General features: G+C 53.1%; 1 protein-coding gene across 3 annotated transcripts in view; it reads left to right on the forward strand.

The window, feature by feature from the left end:
- The window catches only part of Gramd4 (GRAM domain containing 4), a 79,343-nt gene that overhangs the window by 51,816 nt on the left and 11,666 nt on the right, over positions 1–15,861 (forward strand). For all 3 annotated transcript variants that reach the window (XM_031352149.1, XM_031352141.1, XM_031352131.1), the window contains exons 4-7: positions 8,588–8,708; positions 12,302–12,375; positions 15,150–15,282; positions 15,816–15,841. In XM_031352149.1, the coding sequence (XP_031208009.1) occupies positions 8,588–8,708; positions 12,302–12,375; positions 15,150–15,282; positions 15,816–15,841 (354 nt within the window). The remainder of the gene's footprint in view (positions 1–8,587; positions 8,709–12,301; positions 12,376–15,149; positions 15,283–15,815; positions 15,842–15,861) is intronic.

Below are 15,861 nucleotides of genomic sequence, written 5' to 3' on the forward strand. Positions count from 1 at the left end.
CCCCCCCCCCCCCAGTCCCCATCTCATACTGAAGAGCCATGTCGGGCCTGGAAAGCCAGCCATTCTGGGCAGTAGTTCTGACTGGAATCTCATTTCTTTTTCTCCCTCCTCCCTCCCTCCCTTCCTTCCTTCCTTCCTTTCTTCCTTCATTTCTTCCTCCCTCCCTCCTTCCACCCCTCCCTCCTCCCTGTCTGTCTGTCTATTTGCACACAGGGCAGTGCTCTCATCCCATAACTGACTTCCTAAACCCAGAACGCCAAGTCTGTCCTGTTAGAATGCTCAATGTCCAGAGCTTGGCCACACGCTACCTGATTTTGAAGGACCATTCAGCTGGGTGTTGACAGTTCATCATGCTGTAAATGCCACTTCTGTGCAGAGCAATGAATCACATGGTGATAAGTGAGCGCCAGGAGAGTGCACAGGCTGTGGGGGACATGGAGGGCAAGGCACCCTCTGAGTGGAGTGGCCAGAGAAAGAGCATCACTCAGTGCCTGCCGCTTCTCTAGGGCTGAAGGTGAAGGACAGATGCCCTGAATTCAGGATCTGACTCCTACCTCATCCACCCGGCTGGGCAAGGCATTGTCTTTTAGAAAGGTCCTTAAGGATAACAGGAAGGGAAACTGGGCTGGCAAAAACCTGTTCAGGTGCCCTGTTGTGCAGCCTAGCCTGGCCTGGGAACAGCTTTCTTTTCCCCTCTGGGTGGCTTCCGTGCGTATGTGCTCGAGCTGGGTGGGGAGAAATTTTATTTAAAGCTTATCATTTGATTTTTCCCCCTCTCCTCCCCCTCCCCCTCTGGCTAGGCCTGTTATATCTTGTGCCAAAGGGATTCCTGCTTGAGAGATCTGCTTTTGCAAATTTAAAAATAGCTTTGAAGTTGTTTTCCTTCCCTGTGGGCCAGGAGCCATGAAGGCTGCGAAGCCTGGGCAGGCCATGCCTGTGGGCTGAATTATCTCCTCTGTGTCCCCTTGAGTCAGCATGCTGAGGAGGGAGGAATGGGTTTCTTGGGGGTCGAGGGTCCAAGAATCACCTGGCCTTCACCTTCCAGAACCTGGAGAGGCTAAAGCCTGGAGCAGGTGGCCAGGTGGCCCAGCTGTACCAGTCTCCCACAGCTTCTGTCATGCATGTTCTGTGAGGAATCCTTTGCTGTACCAGGCCCCTCTGGCTTCAGGGGCTCCCGCTCTTGAGTTCGCTTTGCCCCTTTCCTTTGGAGATATCGGCAGTTTCCAAATGGGGTTGGGTGTGAGGATCAGAATCTCTTTCCTCTTAGGGTCCCTGAAGGTCACCATCATAGATGACCTGGTGCTCTCAGACTGATGTAGATGTAAAGGTATACCTAGACACAGAAATAGCCCCCTGGCTTTCTCTCTCCTCCACATTCATTTTGCTGCCTCAACGGCTCCTATGTGGGTAGGGATGGGGTAGACTTTGTCCCTCGGGGACTGTCTCGGTTCCCTCTGGTACTGTGCACCTGAGTCGCCTTACTTGTCTTCCTAGTAGTTGGTTTGCTGATCTGTTTAAATGAATAACACAGTGACAACATGGGTGTCACGTGAGGAGAAGCCTAGAATGGAGCTTCTAGATTGTGATATCGAACTCTTCTTTTGTGGTATACAGCGTGGGGACTTAGAAGTTTCAGGGACTGACTCATCTTCAGCAGGCATCCCCACCCCCTTGGCCTTCTGCAGGCTCAATGGCCATCCCTGCTGTGTAACCAGGCCAGCTGAGTGCCTAGGGTCGGTTATGGCTAGCACTGGGCCTTGTAAAAAAAAAGCTAAACCCTGGTCTAGGAGCTGCACCACACCATTAGTGGCATGTGATACATAGTCTCATGGTAGCATTGGCTCTGTAGTCTAATGTGCTAGGCTATAGCTTTGCCTAAATCTCTTGTGACTTAGAGACAGGCCTCAGATGGCTTCCTCGCTTGACTGAGCCTGTGAGATCCCCGTGTGGAAACAGAGCTCTGTCTGAGCTTGTATGTGTCTCTGTCCTCAGAGCATATTATATAATATGTGTGAGCATATTATAGGTTGGCACACCTGTTGCCTCTGGCAGCGTGCTGTTCATTGATTCCTTTCTCAAAACTACTGGGTTTTGAGAAAGTCTCTGTAAGCGTTCATTGCCTGGGCTGGGCTCTTGGCTCGGTGGGTTGCTGGGGAGTCCTGCTTCTGTGTTGGGGACATAATTGGAGATGACAAGAGAGTGAAGTGGGAGGGGGGACCCTTCCAGTTGGGATGGGGTTCCCTGTACCCAGGAAGGCTTCTTGTTTTGTGATGCTCAGGGGAGCCATGAGGCTACAAAGTCCTCTGGGGGCCTCTCTCTTGGGGGGCTCCATTGCCCTGTCTGTTATCTCAGGGGAGAACATGGTAGGTAGAATCTCGATTTCCCCAAGAGTGTTTAACCCTTAATCCCTGGAACCTACGCATGTGACCATTCCTTGGCAGATGTGACAAAGCGTCAGCCTGAGGTGAGAAGATCCAAGATCATCTATGGGTGCAAAGCAATCTCAAGGAGGAGGCTGATGGGTTAGACGGAGTTGGGAAGGATGGAGGTGGGTCAGCATGAAGTCATTGCTCTTTAGGAGTCACCAGCCAAGCAGAGCACATCCCTCTGGATGCTGGAAAGGATGTAGTATACCCAGTCTGCCCACCAGCCTCCGAATAAAACTGGCCCATTGACACCTCTATTCTATCAAGCCCAGAATACCTGTTTAGTCTCCCGACCTTTTAAAACCATAAGATAGTGTCTTAGTTAAGGTTTTAGTGCTGTGAACAGACACCATGACCAAGGCAACTCTTGCAAGGACAACATTTAATTAGGACTGGCTTACAGGTTCAGAGGTTCAGTCCATTATCATCAAGGCAGGATCATGGCAGCATCCAGGCAGGCATGGTGCAGGAGGAGCTGAGAGTTCTACACCTTCATCTAAAGGTTGCTAGCAGAGTACTGACATCCAGGCAGCTAGGATAAGAATCTTATAGCCCACATCCACAGTGACACACCTACTTCAACAGGGCCACACCTTCTACTAGTGCCACTCCCTGGGTCCCAGCATATACAAACTGTCACAGGTAGTGACTATTGTACTAAGTCAGAATTAACGGCCACAAGGAGCTACTTTGTAGATATTCAAGGGGGTCCATCATCCTACCCTTCACCCTATGGGAGACTCCATGGTTTGTTATGGGTGGTTCCAACATCATCAGACTCTGTGAAGAGTGGAGGTTATATTAGAGACTAAAGTGACACCCCACACCCCCCAAGTCATAGTGACAGGCTTACAGTATGGGGGATCCAAAGTTCTAGGGCAGAAAGCTGGGACTGCTAACAGGGCCACAGTCAGATCTCAAGACAGAGACTCTTGGGATGGAAGGGGGCTGCTGTGGGCCTCGTGACTCCATTCCATGGGGAGGCTGGGCGAGGATGGCCTTACAGGAGGCCAGCTCAGCGCTTTCTGCTTGGCAGGCAGTCAGCCTTTCCCTCCTGCTCCTCCCTTAGAGGAGGAGGAGCAGGAGAAACTGATGACTGGGGTTTGTATCGCTTTTGTTCTGTGGAACGACAGGACGGGGCACTGCTCTGCATCTGACCTAAATGTGTCACCGTGGGATGGAAGCTGGCCCACATTACTGAGGCAGACACCGGGGCTCATCATTGCAGTTGCAGAGAGAGGGCCTTGCAGGGAGCCATTAGCTGAGGGAGAAAGAGTTCACAGAAAGAGAGGCTCAGCAGTCCCACTGGTTTTTAAACGCTTAGCGCCCTCAGCCCTCCGCCAACAGGAAAAGGTGCAGAGCCTCTGGGGCTCTGCTGGGAACAGACAGGCTGGTTCACTAAATTGGCAAGGGCCGCAGCGGACCGGCCCCTGCAGCTGAGCCCCCTAATGGGAAGGGCAGGTAATGTCGAGAGCTGGGTTGCAGAGGCACATCATAGAAGCAGCGGCTGTGCTGTGGCTGAGCTTTCCGCCCTCGGCGTCCTGGGAGGGGCTAGTGGTATTCCTCAAGGAGAAGTACACTCCTCCGAGGGGGCCTCCCCGCTCCGCACACAAGCCCTTCCACACCGGAGAGAACGTTTGTATGCCCCCTGCTCACCTTGGGAAGGGATCTCTATGCCCACATCTGCATTAGCAGTGCTACTACCCCGCTGTTGGCTAATCATCTGCAGTGAATGGAGCCTGGTGATGAGCTTTCTGATATAGTGACACCAGGAAGACTCAGGCATTCAAGGGAGGCCAATTAAGGAAGGCCCAATTTCCTGTTCCTGGCTAAAGATAGAGAAGAATTTGCTTTGATCTTCACATGGGCTGGGATCCAAGAGGCCATGGGGGTGGGGAGGTCAGGTGATCAAGCAGGAAAGTATCCGACCCCCAGCCTCAGCCCTCCTCCCTCAGTCTCCCTCCAGCAATACCAACAATGAAAGGTTTCTTAGCTCTGCTTATCCGTGGTGTAAGCCTTGCCAGTACAGAGACGGAAGATGGAAGATAGAGACCTTCCAGGCTGACTCTACTCATACATCTGGTTCTTTTATTTTTATTTTTTTTTAGAGATTCGTGTTTAAATTTTATGCGTCCCTGTGCTGGATAGTTCTATGTCAACTTGATGCAAGCTAAAGTCATCTGAGAGAAGGGAACCTCAACTGAGAAAATGCCTCCATAAGATCGAGCTGTAGGGCATTTTCATAATTAGTTTGATGTGGGCAGGCCCAGCCCATTGTGGGTGGTCCCCTCCCTGGACTGGTGATCCTGGGTTCTATAAGAAAGCAGGCTGAGCAAGCTAGCAAGCAGCACTCCTCCATGGCCTCTGCATCAGCTCCTGCCTCCAGATTCCTGCCCTGCTTGAATTCCTGTCCCAACTTCCCTCATGATAGACTATGATGTAGAAATGTGAGCCAAGCAAACCCTTTCCTCCACAACTTGCTTTTGGTCATAGTGTTTCATCTCAGCAACAGAAACCCTAAGACAGCACTTGTGTGCCCCTGTGGGTTCATGTGCACCACGTGAGTGCAGGTGCCCACAGAGGCAGAGGGCATCGTCATAGCCCGTGCAACTAGAGTTATGGGTGGTTGTGAGCTATCTGACATAGATGCTGGGAATAGAACATAGGTCCTGTACAAGAGCAGTAAACACAACTGCCAAGCCATCTCTCCAGTATCCCCACTCCCTTAAAAAAAGAAAGAAAGAGAGAGAAAGAGAGAGAGAGAGAGAGAGAGAGAGAGAGAGAGAGAGAGAGAGAGAAAGGAAGGAAGAAAGAAAGAAAGAAAGAAAGAGAGAGAGAGAGAGAAAGAAAGAAGGAAGGAAGGAAGGAAGGGAAGAAAGGAAGATGTATTTCCACACCTGGCTCTTGAGCTGGCCGTGTGTGGCTGCCTTAAGTGCATGGCTGATTAACTGCCCTGAGTATGTGGCTGAGCCAAGTAGATGGCTACCTTTGGGAGAAAGCTCACTGGTCATCATTAGTGGAGGATGTCAGGAGGTTGATCGATCCACCTGCTCATTAGCTGAATCCTGATAGCTCTTCTACTATACCTATCCCAGGCTGTAGGACAGCCAGGTGGTGGAGAGTCGGGTCCTGAGGAGGGAGGCTTCTGGCTTCTCTCTCTCTCAAGTGGATCATACAGCCTCCATGTTGTTAAGACCAGGCTTTCCTATCTCTAATCCATCCTATGACCCTCTCAGGGCAACACAGCCTCCCCCAGCATTTTAGACAAGGGTTCTGCCCACTAGGGGTCCAGGCTAGGCAAGGGCTAGCACCTAGGCTTACCCAATGGGTCCATTCATTTGCTTGAGGCTGCTCTCCAGGCCCACCCAGACATCTGCTCTGGGCAGCATATTCACCCCAGTTAGTGTTCCACGAACTTTGACTGGCTAAGGCATAGGAACTCGGAGAGTGTCTACCAGTGAAGCCATGTGTAGCTAGGTCCTCATGGCTGTGCCAGGCAGCACTGGGGGAATAGAGGCAGCCTTTACCTCCCAGCCAGGATTAGCAATAGGGTGGGTGGGACACCCTATGGTATCTAAGGCTCATGGGCTAAGGACCCCAAAAGTCCGGGGCCCTCTGCTGCCTCTGCTTGGACTCTCTTACAGGAGGGGTGTGGCCAACAGTTGTCACGGGCAAGACTCTTAGCATCATGACTCCTCTGGGGCAGTGTCTCCAGGAATCCCAGTATGCTTGATGTCTGGGACCCGGCAATGCTGTATACATACATACACCCGTGTTTGGTGACATAAGACAGGAAAGGAAGCCACCGAGTCACCCTGAGAAGTTCCTATCCAATCCAGAAAGGTTCCAGGCTACCGTGACCTCACCTTGCCTGCCAGCATGGAGCAGCCGCCTCTCCCCGGGAATCTAGCCACATGGCTGTGCTCAAGGGTTGTAGAGAATAACTTTGTCTAGTTCCTTTGTCTTGGAACAGCACAGGACAAAAGCTTGTCTTTTCCAGCAGAGATTTCCCTCCCCAGGGCTCGGCTCACCAACCCCAGGACTGGGGTGCTCTGTGTCATTGAAACCAATATTGACCCAATAACTGAACCAGCAGCCAACACAGGCCACAGCTGCGGCAGACTTCTGTGTAGACGGTCCTTAGATCACATCCAGACAGGCTACTGCTCTCCAAGAAGCCAAGCTCAGGACACACAGACATGGCCTGACCTTGGCCCTGGGGTTATCAAGGCTTTGTATGTGCCTGAGCCTTTGGAAGCCAGATAGGGCTAGGAGTGGGCACCGACCCTGCTTCCGCTGCATGATCCTTAGAAGTGACCTCCACATCAACTTGAGACATTCCTGTCCTCTGTGGTGTTAGGAACACCATGTCCTGGTTGTCTGCTTGTCATCATTGGCAGAGCCCATGTCTAGGGCGCTTTCCTTACCCGTTGTTTCCCATGGCTCTGGAAATAGCTGGGAGCTGGACGTGTCCTGAGGTTTGAGCCGCCCTGACATCTCTCTTGCTGTGAACTTTCCTATCTCTCTAGGTGCTGAGAGCCCAGGGCAGGCTGCAGCTCTCTGAGATGACATAGCTACCTGTGATCTAGGTGGTAGGACCCTGAGGAGGTTCCCTGCGGAGCTGGGTTGGTCATTGCCATTGTGAGTGGGCAGAGCTGGGTCTCAGAGGGATAACTCAGCTTAAGGTGGAATGTTAGCCTGGCAGCTCTGTGAGAGACCCAGTTCATGGGTCTGTCCCAGACCGAAGCTTGCCACTGCGTTAGTTAGCAGCCAGGCCTCGATCCTGGGCTGCAGCTGTAAGCAAGTCTTATTGCTCGAACTGACTACCTGGGCTGACATCCCCAGATGATCTTACTGGCGTGATCGCCTACTCCCACCCCATTTACAATGGGCAAGCCCTCCAAGGCTCTCAGGTAGCCTAGATCGTTCACTTCTCTTCTGACCCCCTAGCCCACACCATCTGCCACCCTGTCTCTCTCTCCCTCTCTGCCAGAGCCCTACCCCTCAGTGCCCCTAGAGGGCTGTTTCTGTTCATGTCTACCTTCCTACTGGGTTCAAGACTGGCCAGGCCAGGGTTGAGGGTTTCATTCAAGATTCCCTTCGGGCTCAGTCTTAGCTGTCTGTTGGGGACCATGGGGGAACTGAGCGCAAAAAAGCAGTGTGTTCAGGGCGGTGGCCCATCATCACCCGAACCTTGGCTGCGTTTACTAACCTTTGTGATGCTGAGTGTGATGGAAGTAGGGAGATACAGCGGTGCTAACTAGGACCCCTCTTCTCGTATCCGTATGGGAAAGGTGGAAGGGTCCACCTCATGTTGTTGTGGGGCTGTGACATTCACTGGTGAGCTCTCTCAGTACAAAGGGCAGTCCACAATGACTTTGACCTTACGCTTTGACATCTGCAGTTTTAGGCCACTGCCCTCCTCATTCAGCTCCTGGCTTCCTCTACCCTCCAAGCTGCCAGGTTTCCTGCCTGATGCCCCTCCCCCAGCCATCTGCAGTCTGGCTCCTTAGTTTCATCCAGAGCTTACAAATGACCAGACCTTCATGAGGGTCTTTCAGGGTCAGCTCAACTCTGATCTGACCTTCCAGGGATGCCACACCTCATTCCCAGACTAATTACTACCACCAGGCTCCTCTGTCTTGAGGTGGCCTGAGAGCTGGTTCACCTGTAGTCTGATGCTGACGCCTCCTGGAGCTTTTAGCCTTTTCATCCCCGTCCTGTTGTCTGAATCAGATGACGGTGTGTGCCCCAGGGTGTCCTGCATGGTGGTGACTGAATCAGACAATGGTGTGTGCTCTAGGGTGTCCTGTATGGTGGTGACTTGCCTATAGGGCCTTTGCATTGTTGTTGAGCTTGGGAAAAGCCTTCATCCACGGTTTGCGCCAGTCTTGTCTCGCTGTGTAAGAGGCGCCCCAGTGAAGAGCCCCCTCCCCCAGTGTATACCCCAGAGGCGGGCTCGGAGGAGCTACCGTCACCCTCACAAACAGCAGACAGGGACCAGAATGCACCTGTCAACTGAGCATTCGGCAAACTTGAGAAAGTACACGCGCTCTGGCCCCTTCCTTATCAGGAACCTATCTGCTGCCCTCCAGTTGGCCAGTGTTGTCAAAGGGGACAGTGGGCATTAAGTGCTGATCACCTGGCTCTCCTCTCCACAGAGGAGGAGCTCCGGAAGCTTCGAGAAGAGACCAACTCAGAGATGCTGCGGCAGGAGCTGGATCGGGAGCGGCAGCGCCGGATCGAACTGGAACAGAAAATGCAGGAGGTGCTAAAGGCCAGGTGACCCCCAACATTCATCTTTTCTTACTACTGTAACGATATCCCTGACACTGGTACAAAGAAAAGAGGTTTATTTAGCTCACGGTCCTGGAGCTTGAAGAACTCCATGGATTCAGCCCTGGTGGGGGATTCATGGCATACGACATCATGGTGAGAGAATGTATAGGAGAGAGGTTACAATCTGCCAGAGGCAAGGCAGGAGAACTGCATCAATCCCTTCCCAAAGCTGTTTCCTTTGGGACCTGAGACCCTTCTCCCATGCCCGACCCTTTAAAGGTCCCCCAACCCCTCCACCATCATACCAAGAACTGAGCATCATAAGCCCTTGAAAGACAAGCCACATTTAAACCACAGCATTTACCTCCTCCTCAATGGGCATGGTTTCCTGCACCCTCAGCTCGGATCCATGGCATGGCCATGGGCTAAGAGTGGTGGGAACTAGGTCATCTGAGAAGTCCTGCTTAGGCCCTCAGGGGGTACAAAGTGAGTCATATTGCTGGCCAGATGGGACTCCTAGGTTCAAGTCTTGCCTGAGCCTGTCCAAGCCATGGCATGGAAAAGTGTCTTTCTTTCTGGGAGGTGAGGAGCCTAGTATGGGTGATCTGTCACCAGCCAGACCTGTGTAGAGAGCTGTGACCCAAGAGGGCCTCAAGACAGCAGGCCCCCTCATACCCTCCAGTCTTGACTAGAAGATGCTCCCTGACCTGTGGGCCCTGTCCCAACCCTCTTATTTATTTAGCCCCAGAGAGTTGGCTGGGCCTCTTGGGACCCTCTGAGGACACCGACTCCCCCACCCTGCCTTGTATTTTCCTATACTCCCTGCCCTTCCCCAGTGACTTCTTCACCTCTGTTCAGGCCCCGTGGCCTATACAGAGGCTTGGCTGCTTCTGCAGCTTCAAGGCAGGGTCCTGGGCACCCCCACCCAGCAATGTACTCTGTCCTGCTTCTGTAGAGTTACCCACCAAGATCATACCCTCATTGTCACAAGCCTTCTCTGTGGGTAACATGGCCACCCCGGCTTCTGCACGGGAATCTTTACAGGTGAGAGCGTCTCCTTGGATATGTATTCTAAACACTTAGTCCCTGGGCACCTGCAGCCCCCTTATTCATCCATCTCTCTGACCACCCTCAAGGAGCTGACTTCTGCTTCTGCTATCTCTGGTAGGAGGCACATCAGTAAAGAGCATCACACAAGCTCTAAACCATAAGGCCCAACTGTACCTTATATAGTTCAAACTCTGGGTCCCTCTGCTCAGCAGCCATAGTGCCACCTGGAAGATGAGGCTGGCGGCCCAGGACCCCAGCTTTCCCACCTCGGCATCCATCACCTTCACTCCAGAATACTCTTAGCATCTGTCCATGGCCCTGCCAGGCTAGGGCAAATGACTTTTGGCAGTTTGGGACACCCACTTCTGCCCCTGGAATGCCCCAACTGGACCTCACTCCTGGGGAACGAAGTCTCTTCCTTGTTGAGCTTTTGCCCCTTGAGTGTCTGCCACGTTGGCGGCAGTGCTCACAGCTCAGTCTTGAGTGACAGGCGCAGGCGCGGTCTCATCCACTTCCTCCTGGCCCTTAGTCTACAGTAGCAGCTCTGAGAAACTCAGATCCTGGGAGGAGAAGCTGCCTATCCCCTGTCCTGACATTCCTGGTGACAGTTCATGTGCTCTGTGGTACCCGTTAGTCAGGGTACCCTGCCTCCCCTCCCCAGGTCACTGTGACCTGTTTAGAGTCGACTGGGGTAGGGGTCGCCATGGGACCTATTTGGGGAGGAAGAACCCTGCCTTGCCTTTTAGCGGTGGTGTCAAGGCTAGTGCCCCCCACACCAGGGTCTAAAGGTAGAACTCTTCTGAGTTGAGCTGTGACCTCAGAGACTCAGAGTTGAATGGCATTCCATTATATATTGGTTCCATGCTGCCTCCCCAGCTTCCCAAGAAGGCCAGGCTCCCCCTGTGGTCCTAAAAGGAACATTCAGCCACCGGCTGACCCTTTCCCTGCTGCTGTCCCAGCAGTCTCTGCTTCTCCTGCTCACTATCTATCCTCTAGCCCCAACCCCACTCTAAGGCTCTAGCTCTCCTCTCTCTCCTTTCTTCCTTGGTGGGTGTGCTTGCTGGGCCCTGAGTCAGTTCTGAGGATGTAGAGGGCCCAACTAGGATGTGGAAGGAAAGGAACATCCGGATCGTGCCCCAGGAAGTAGAAAATGAAGGTCCCAGGAGAAGCAAGGGGCCCCTCCCTTGCTTTATTCTGAGGATGGGGAAGAGTCCAGGAGCCCTCTGGAAGCCTGAAAGTGGAGGGGTTGGAGCAAATGACATATTTGGGGGGGGGACTTGCTAGTTCCTGATCGTGTTATCGGACTGTGGGGAGAGAAGGGCTGTGCAGGGACACATCAAACACATGCAGTGCACACTTCTGTATACCGCACAACACGTGTGTGTGTGTGTGTGTGTGTGTGTGTGTGTGTGTGTGTTTTAGTTGGGGTTTCTGGTACAAAACACCATGGCTAAAAAGCAAGTTGGGGAGGAAAGGGTTTATTTGGCTTGTGCTGCCACATGGCTGCTCATCACCAAAGGAAGTCAGGACAGGAACTCAAACGCGGCAGGAAGCTGGAGTCAAGAGCTGGTGCAGAGGCCATGGAGGGATGCTGCTTACTGGCTTGCTTCCATAGCTTGCTCAGCCTGCTTTCTTACAGAACCTAGGACCACCAGCCCAGGGATGGCCCCTCCCACAATGGGCCCTACCCAACTGATCACTAATTAGGAAAATGCCTTACAGCTGGATCTCGTAGAGGCCTTACCTCAACTGAGGCTCCTTTCTCTCTGACGACTCTAGCTTGTGTCAAGTTAACACACAAAACCTACAATGTTTATAGCTCACATACCCCACAGACACACATATGCATGCTCACACTGCCCCCTAAAGCTATGTGCCCATGGCCCAAGCCAGTGAAGGCTGAGATGGCTGGTATCCTAACACTCCAGAGGAGGGCATAGCTGGCCAGAGAAACAGGATGTAGTTGCCACCCAAGGGATGTGACCCAGGCTTCTGCGGGAGTGTATAGCTCCCTCAGGGTATGCAGTTAAGTGTGTAACAGCAAGAGTCTGACAGAGACAAGACTCCAGCTGAAGGCAGAGCCTGAAGGGGCTGCTAGGCCCCAGTAAAGAGTGTGATGATCATGAACTGAGCTGGGGACAAGAAGCCAAGGAGATGACTGGCATGGCCTAGTGGAACCCAGCATAACCATATTGGAGTATCATCCACCTTTGGCCTAGTGTGGTGTTGGATAAAGAGGTGTGTGGTATTCTCATTTGTAAGCTTTTTATTTTTCCCTGAGCTTAAGGATGAAACAGGCAACTGTGTTAAAATTAATAGGAATGGCGAAGGCCTCTTGCTTACGAGACTCCACTTGCCTGTTGAAAACTAGAATGTGTGCCATGGGGAAAGCACCTTGGCACTTGCTGGGCTCCGTCCTCAGCAGCCCTCCAGCATTTGGGGCTTCAGGAGCCAGCAGATCCCGCTGGTCCCCGAAGTCCTCTTCCCTGTGCGGCTGCAGGCCTTTGCACTCATGAACTTCGCCTTTGTCCTTTGTCCTGTTTAAGGTCTGAGGAGCAGCCAGCACAGCCTCAGCCGCCGCCCAAGGGACAGAGCCAGGCCAGCAATGGCACAGGCACAGGTAGGCCCCCCGGAAAGGGACGGTTCTCTCCCTAGCCAGGCCTCTCCCATGTGGGAATCTCCTGCCAATCAAAACTGGGTCAGTGTCCCTCACTGTGGCTCAAGTCACCCCGAAGGTGATCTCATTTCCGTGCACAGATGTGACGTGTCATCTAGTTTGGCCGGGCCTCCTGAGAGGCACCAAAAGGCACACGCTGGTTAGGCTACATTGACTCGCAGTCACGGGGGTGACGGGTCATCCCATGTGGGCATTGAGTGGACTGTGGCAGGCCACGGCAAGGAAGGCCCTAGCCTCCCAGGTAGGGAAGCCCGTTCTCGTTCTCTTGCTTCCTGCCTTCGCTCCCACCTCCATCTTGCCACATACTTCAGCTTCTAAAGTTGCCCTTTTGAGGAGAAGAGAACTCCGTCCTCTGTACACTTCTTGCGGGCCCTGGCTGCACCCTCATAGACAGTGTCTGTCCAGCATACTGACCATTCACAAGGCTCTCCCTCCCTATGCCAGTAAGCCTGGCATAAACTATGGCTTAGGTCACTGGCTCCAGGCTGCCAGCATCAGGAAGAGGCCCAGAAGAGGAGGCCTCTCATAAGGTTGTCCCAGGTCCAGCCTTACTCCACCCACTGGCAGCCAGCCCCAGTGCAGGTCTGGCAGCTGCATCCCCTGGGAAGTGACCTCCTCTGGCCATCTGGAGGATCCCTGGCCAGTTCCCAGGCTTAGATGGAGAGCCCTTAGCTTGTGAATCTTGATTACCAGGCCAGGAGCAGTGCAGGAGACTCCCAAGACCCTTAGTGCTTGGTGATAGTGAGGGCTAAGAGATGTGGGGTCACCCAGCTCCTTGCTCCAGTGAGGGCTGAGAAATGTGGAGTCACCCAGCTCCTTGCTCCTTCACAGGGCTGGGAACCCCTTGTCCTTTCACCAAGGTCAGGCCTGTTTTTTTCTTTTTTTCAAAAAAGATTTATTTTTATTTTATGCGTACGAGTGTTTTGCCGTCTCATATGTCTGTACCATATAAGTAGCTAGTGTCCACGGAGGCCAGAAGAGGGGCCGTAGAATCTCTCAGAACTGGAGTTACAGATAATCGTAAGCTGCTGTGTGGGTGCTGGGACTCGAACCAGTTCCTTGAAGACTAGCTGGTGCTTTTAGCCGCTGAGCCATCTCTCTGGCACCCACACACCTAATCTTGATTGCATGGTGTTCAGGTGTGCTGGGCTGTGTGGGACTGTGTGCCTTCTCCACACTGTGGTCCTTGGCCACCCTCCCAGACAGGAAGGGTGTAGTAGGGGAGAGAGACCACACCCTGGCTCTGCCACATCCTAGATAAATGAAGGAAGCTAGCCAGGAGTCGGATGCCTGCCTCCGGCTACCCCTGGACCTCAGGGATACTTCTTGGAGTGTGAAGCAGTGTTTCAGGCCTTTCCCTTCCTAGAAGCTCTAACCCTGAGTGTTACAGAAAGCATCCCCTGCCCTGGAAGTCAAGCAGGGGCCTCAGGACTTCAGGACTGGCTGAAGACTGCCTTGCACACAGGCAGATGGCCACGTTCCCTGGATCTGGGGTCTACAACCCATAGACACTGACTGGTTTTCTTTTGTACATTTTGATTTCATGAGACAAGGTCTCTCTATGTAGCCCAGGCTGATCCTCCTGCATCAGGCTCCCTGCCCAGTGTTGGATTGTTGATGTTCTACACCATACCCAGCCTGGCCTTACACTTTTGAATAGCGTTTTATATATTTAAATGGTTGGGGGAAAAAAAACACAAGGAAGACTATTTCTCACCAAGCGAATTCCTTGTGTCCAGTGTCCATAAATAATCCAGCGGAAGCACAGGCTGGCCAGTCCTTTGCTTGAATTGCCATTGGCTCCCATACAAGCTTATGTGCCTACCTGGATCCACCTGCAAGCCTCAGTGGATGGTTATAGAGCCAGCTAAGCCTGCAGGTTGTCTGGGTAGCCCCAGGACCGCACATCTCAGCCTACCCACTTTGCCCCCTGACCCCTAGCCTCCACTCGGGTGACCTGTGTTCCTTCAGCTTTGTTTATATTGACTGTTGTCCACTCTCCCTGGCTCCACGGCACACCTGGCGTGTTTTCTTTAAGTTTTAATTGACACATGATATCTGTGGGTGACTGGTGTCCATGTGCAACCTGCCAGTCCCAGGCTTTTAAATTATGGTGGAGCAGCGCCCCCTGCAGGCAACTCCACATCTTGTTTTCTTTAGGGTGCGGTCTGGGGGTATGGCTGAGCAGCCTCAGCCCTGGCATTCTCTTGGGTTGTGAGACACAGCCCATCACTGTGAGCTCACCTTAGCCAACAGCTTGGTCTCTGGGCCCTGTACCTCAGTGTGCCCTGCACACACTGGCTGGACCTCAGGACCTGGCATGGTGAGCCCACTCAGCCTCTCCCCATGGTCAGACATGGCCTGGACATAAGCCCGAGGCTGCTGGGAAATTGAGGTCTGGAGCTATCTGGAGTCAAGTGTGAGGCTGGAGACATCACGCTTTGGAGGGTCTCTGTGGCTAGGGTGGCTCTGGCCTGCATTTTTTGGATGAGCCTAGTGTCTTCAAGGAGCTAAGGCCTTCACGGGCTCCTCTGGCTGGGCCCTTCACATCTTGCTCCTGTAGTGGGACCTTCACTCCTCTAAACCTTTCCTGTAGTCCCACCCACATTGATGTTTTCTGCAAGGCCCCATGCCTGCCCTACCTTTCCGTCCAGCTTCAGAAGGAGCTGTGTGGACCCTGCAGCTCCCCTCTCTGATGTCTCTGCTCCTTCCCACAGAGCGCCGCAGCCAGGGGTTGACCTCCCGTGTACAGAAGTGGTTCTATGAGAGGTTTGGGGAGTACATCGAGGACTTCCGCTTCCAGCCAGAGGAGAACACAGTAGAGACGGAGGAGCCCCTCAGCGCCCGCAGGTAGGGTCGCCTCGCCAAGACCAAGGGTCTCCGTGCTAGGACCAGGGCCCCACACTAAACTTTCATGTTGCAGGGGCTGCCACAAGCTCCTAGAGACCCACTGTGCCCATGTTTCTGGGCTATCTCCTTGGAGGGGCTTGTGGGAAAGTAGAGTCATGTCACATCCACGATGACTGACTTGTGCTTTGTGACAAAAAGTCATGTGAGAGTTGTATGTGCCCGGTGTCCATCGTGGGGGTTGGATCATTTGATGGTTCATGGACCTGGTCGGTATACAGAGACCCTCCTTATCAGATGTTCCCATAGACACCCCCCCTCCCCCCGGGGCTCTAGAGAGCCAGACCGTCAAGCGGCAAGGCCACACAGCACCGTGCTCTGTGTCACTGTGCCGTCTCCAGGCTCTTGAGGGTCCCAGGCACTTGGATGTTCTCCTTGCTGCCCTCATCATACTAGTTAGTTGTGGTGTTTTCTCAGAGTGGCACAGTGAGCTGCTGGTGACGTCACACTGAGACTGATCTCTCTTCCTCTCTTAGGTTAACTGAAAACATGAGGAGATTGAGTAAGTACTGTGCGGCTTGG

Source organism: Mastomys coucha, unplaced genomic scaffold (assembly GCF_008632895.1).
Source record: "Mastomys coucha isolate ucsf_1 unplaced genomic scaffold, UCSF_Mcou_1 pScaffold11, whole genome shotgun sequence".
Taxonomy (NCBI): domain Eukaryota; kingdom Metazoa; phylum Chordata; class Mammalia; order Rodentia; family Muridae; genus Mastomys; species Mastomys coucha.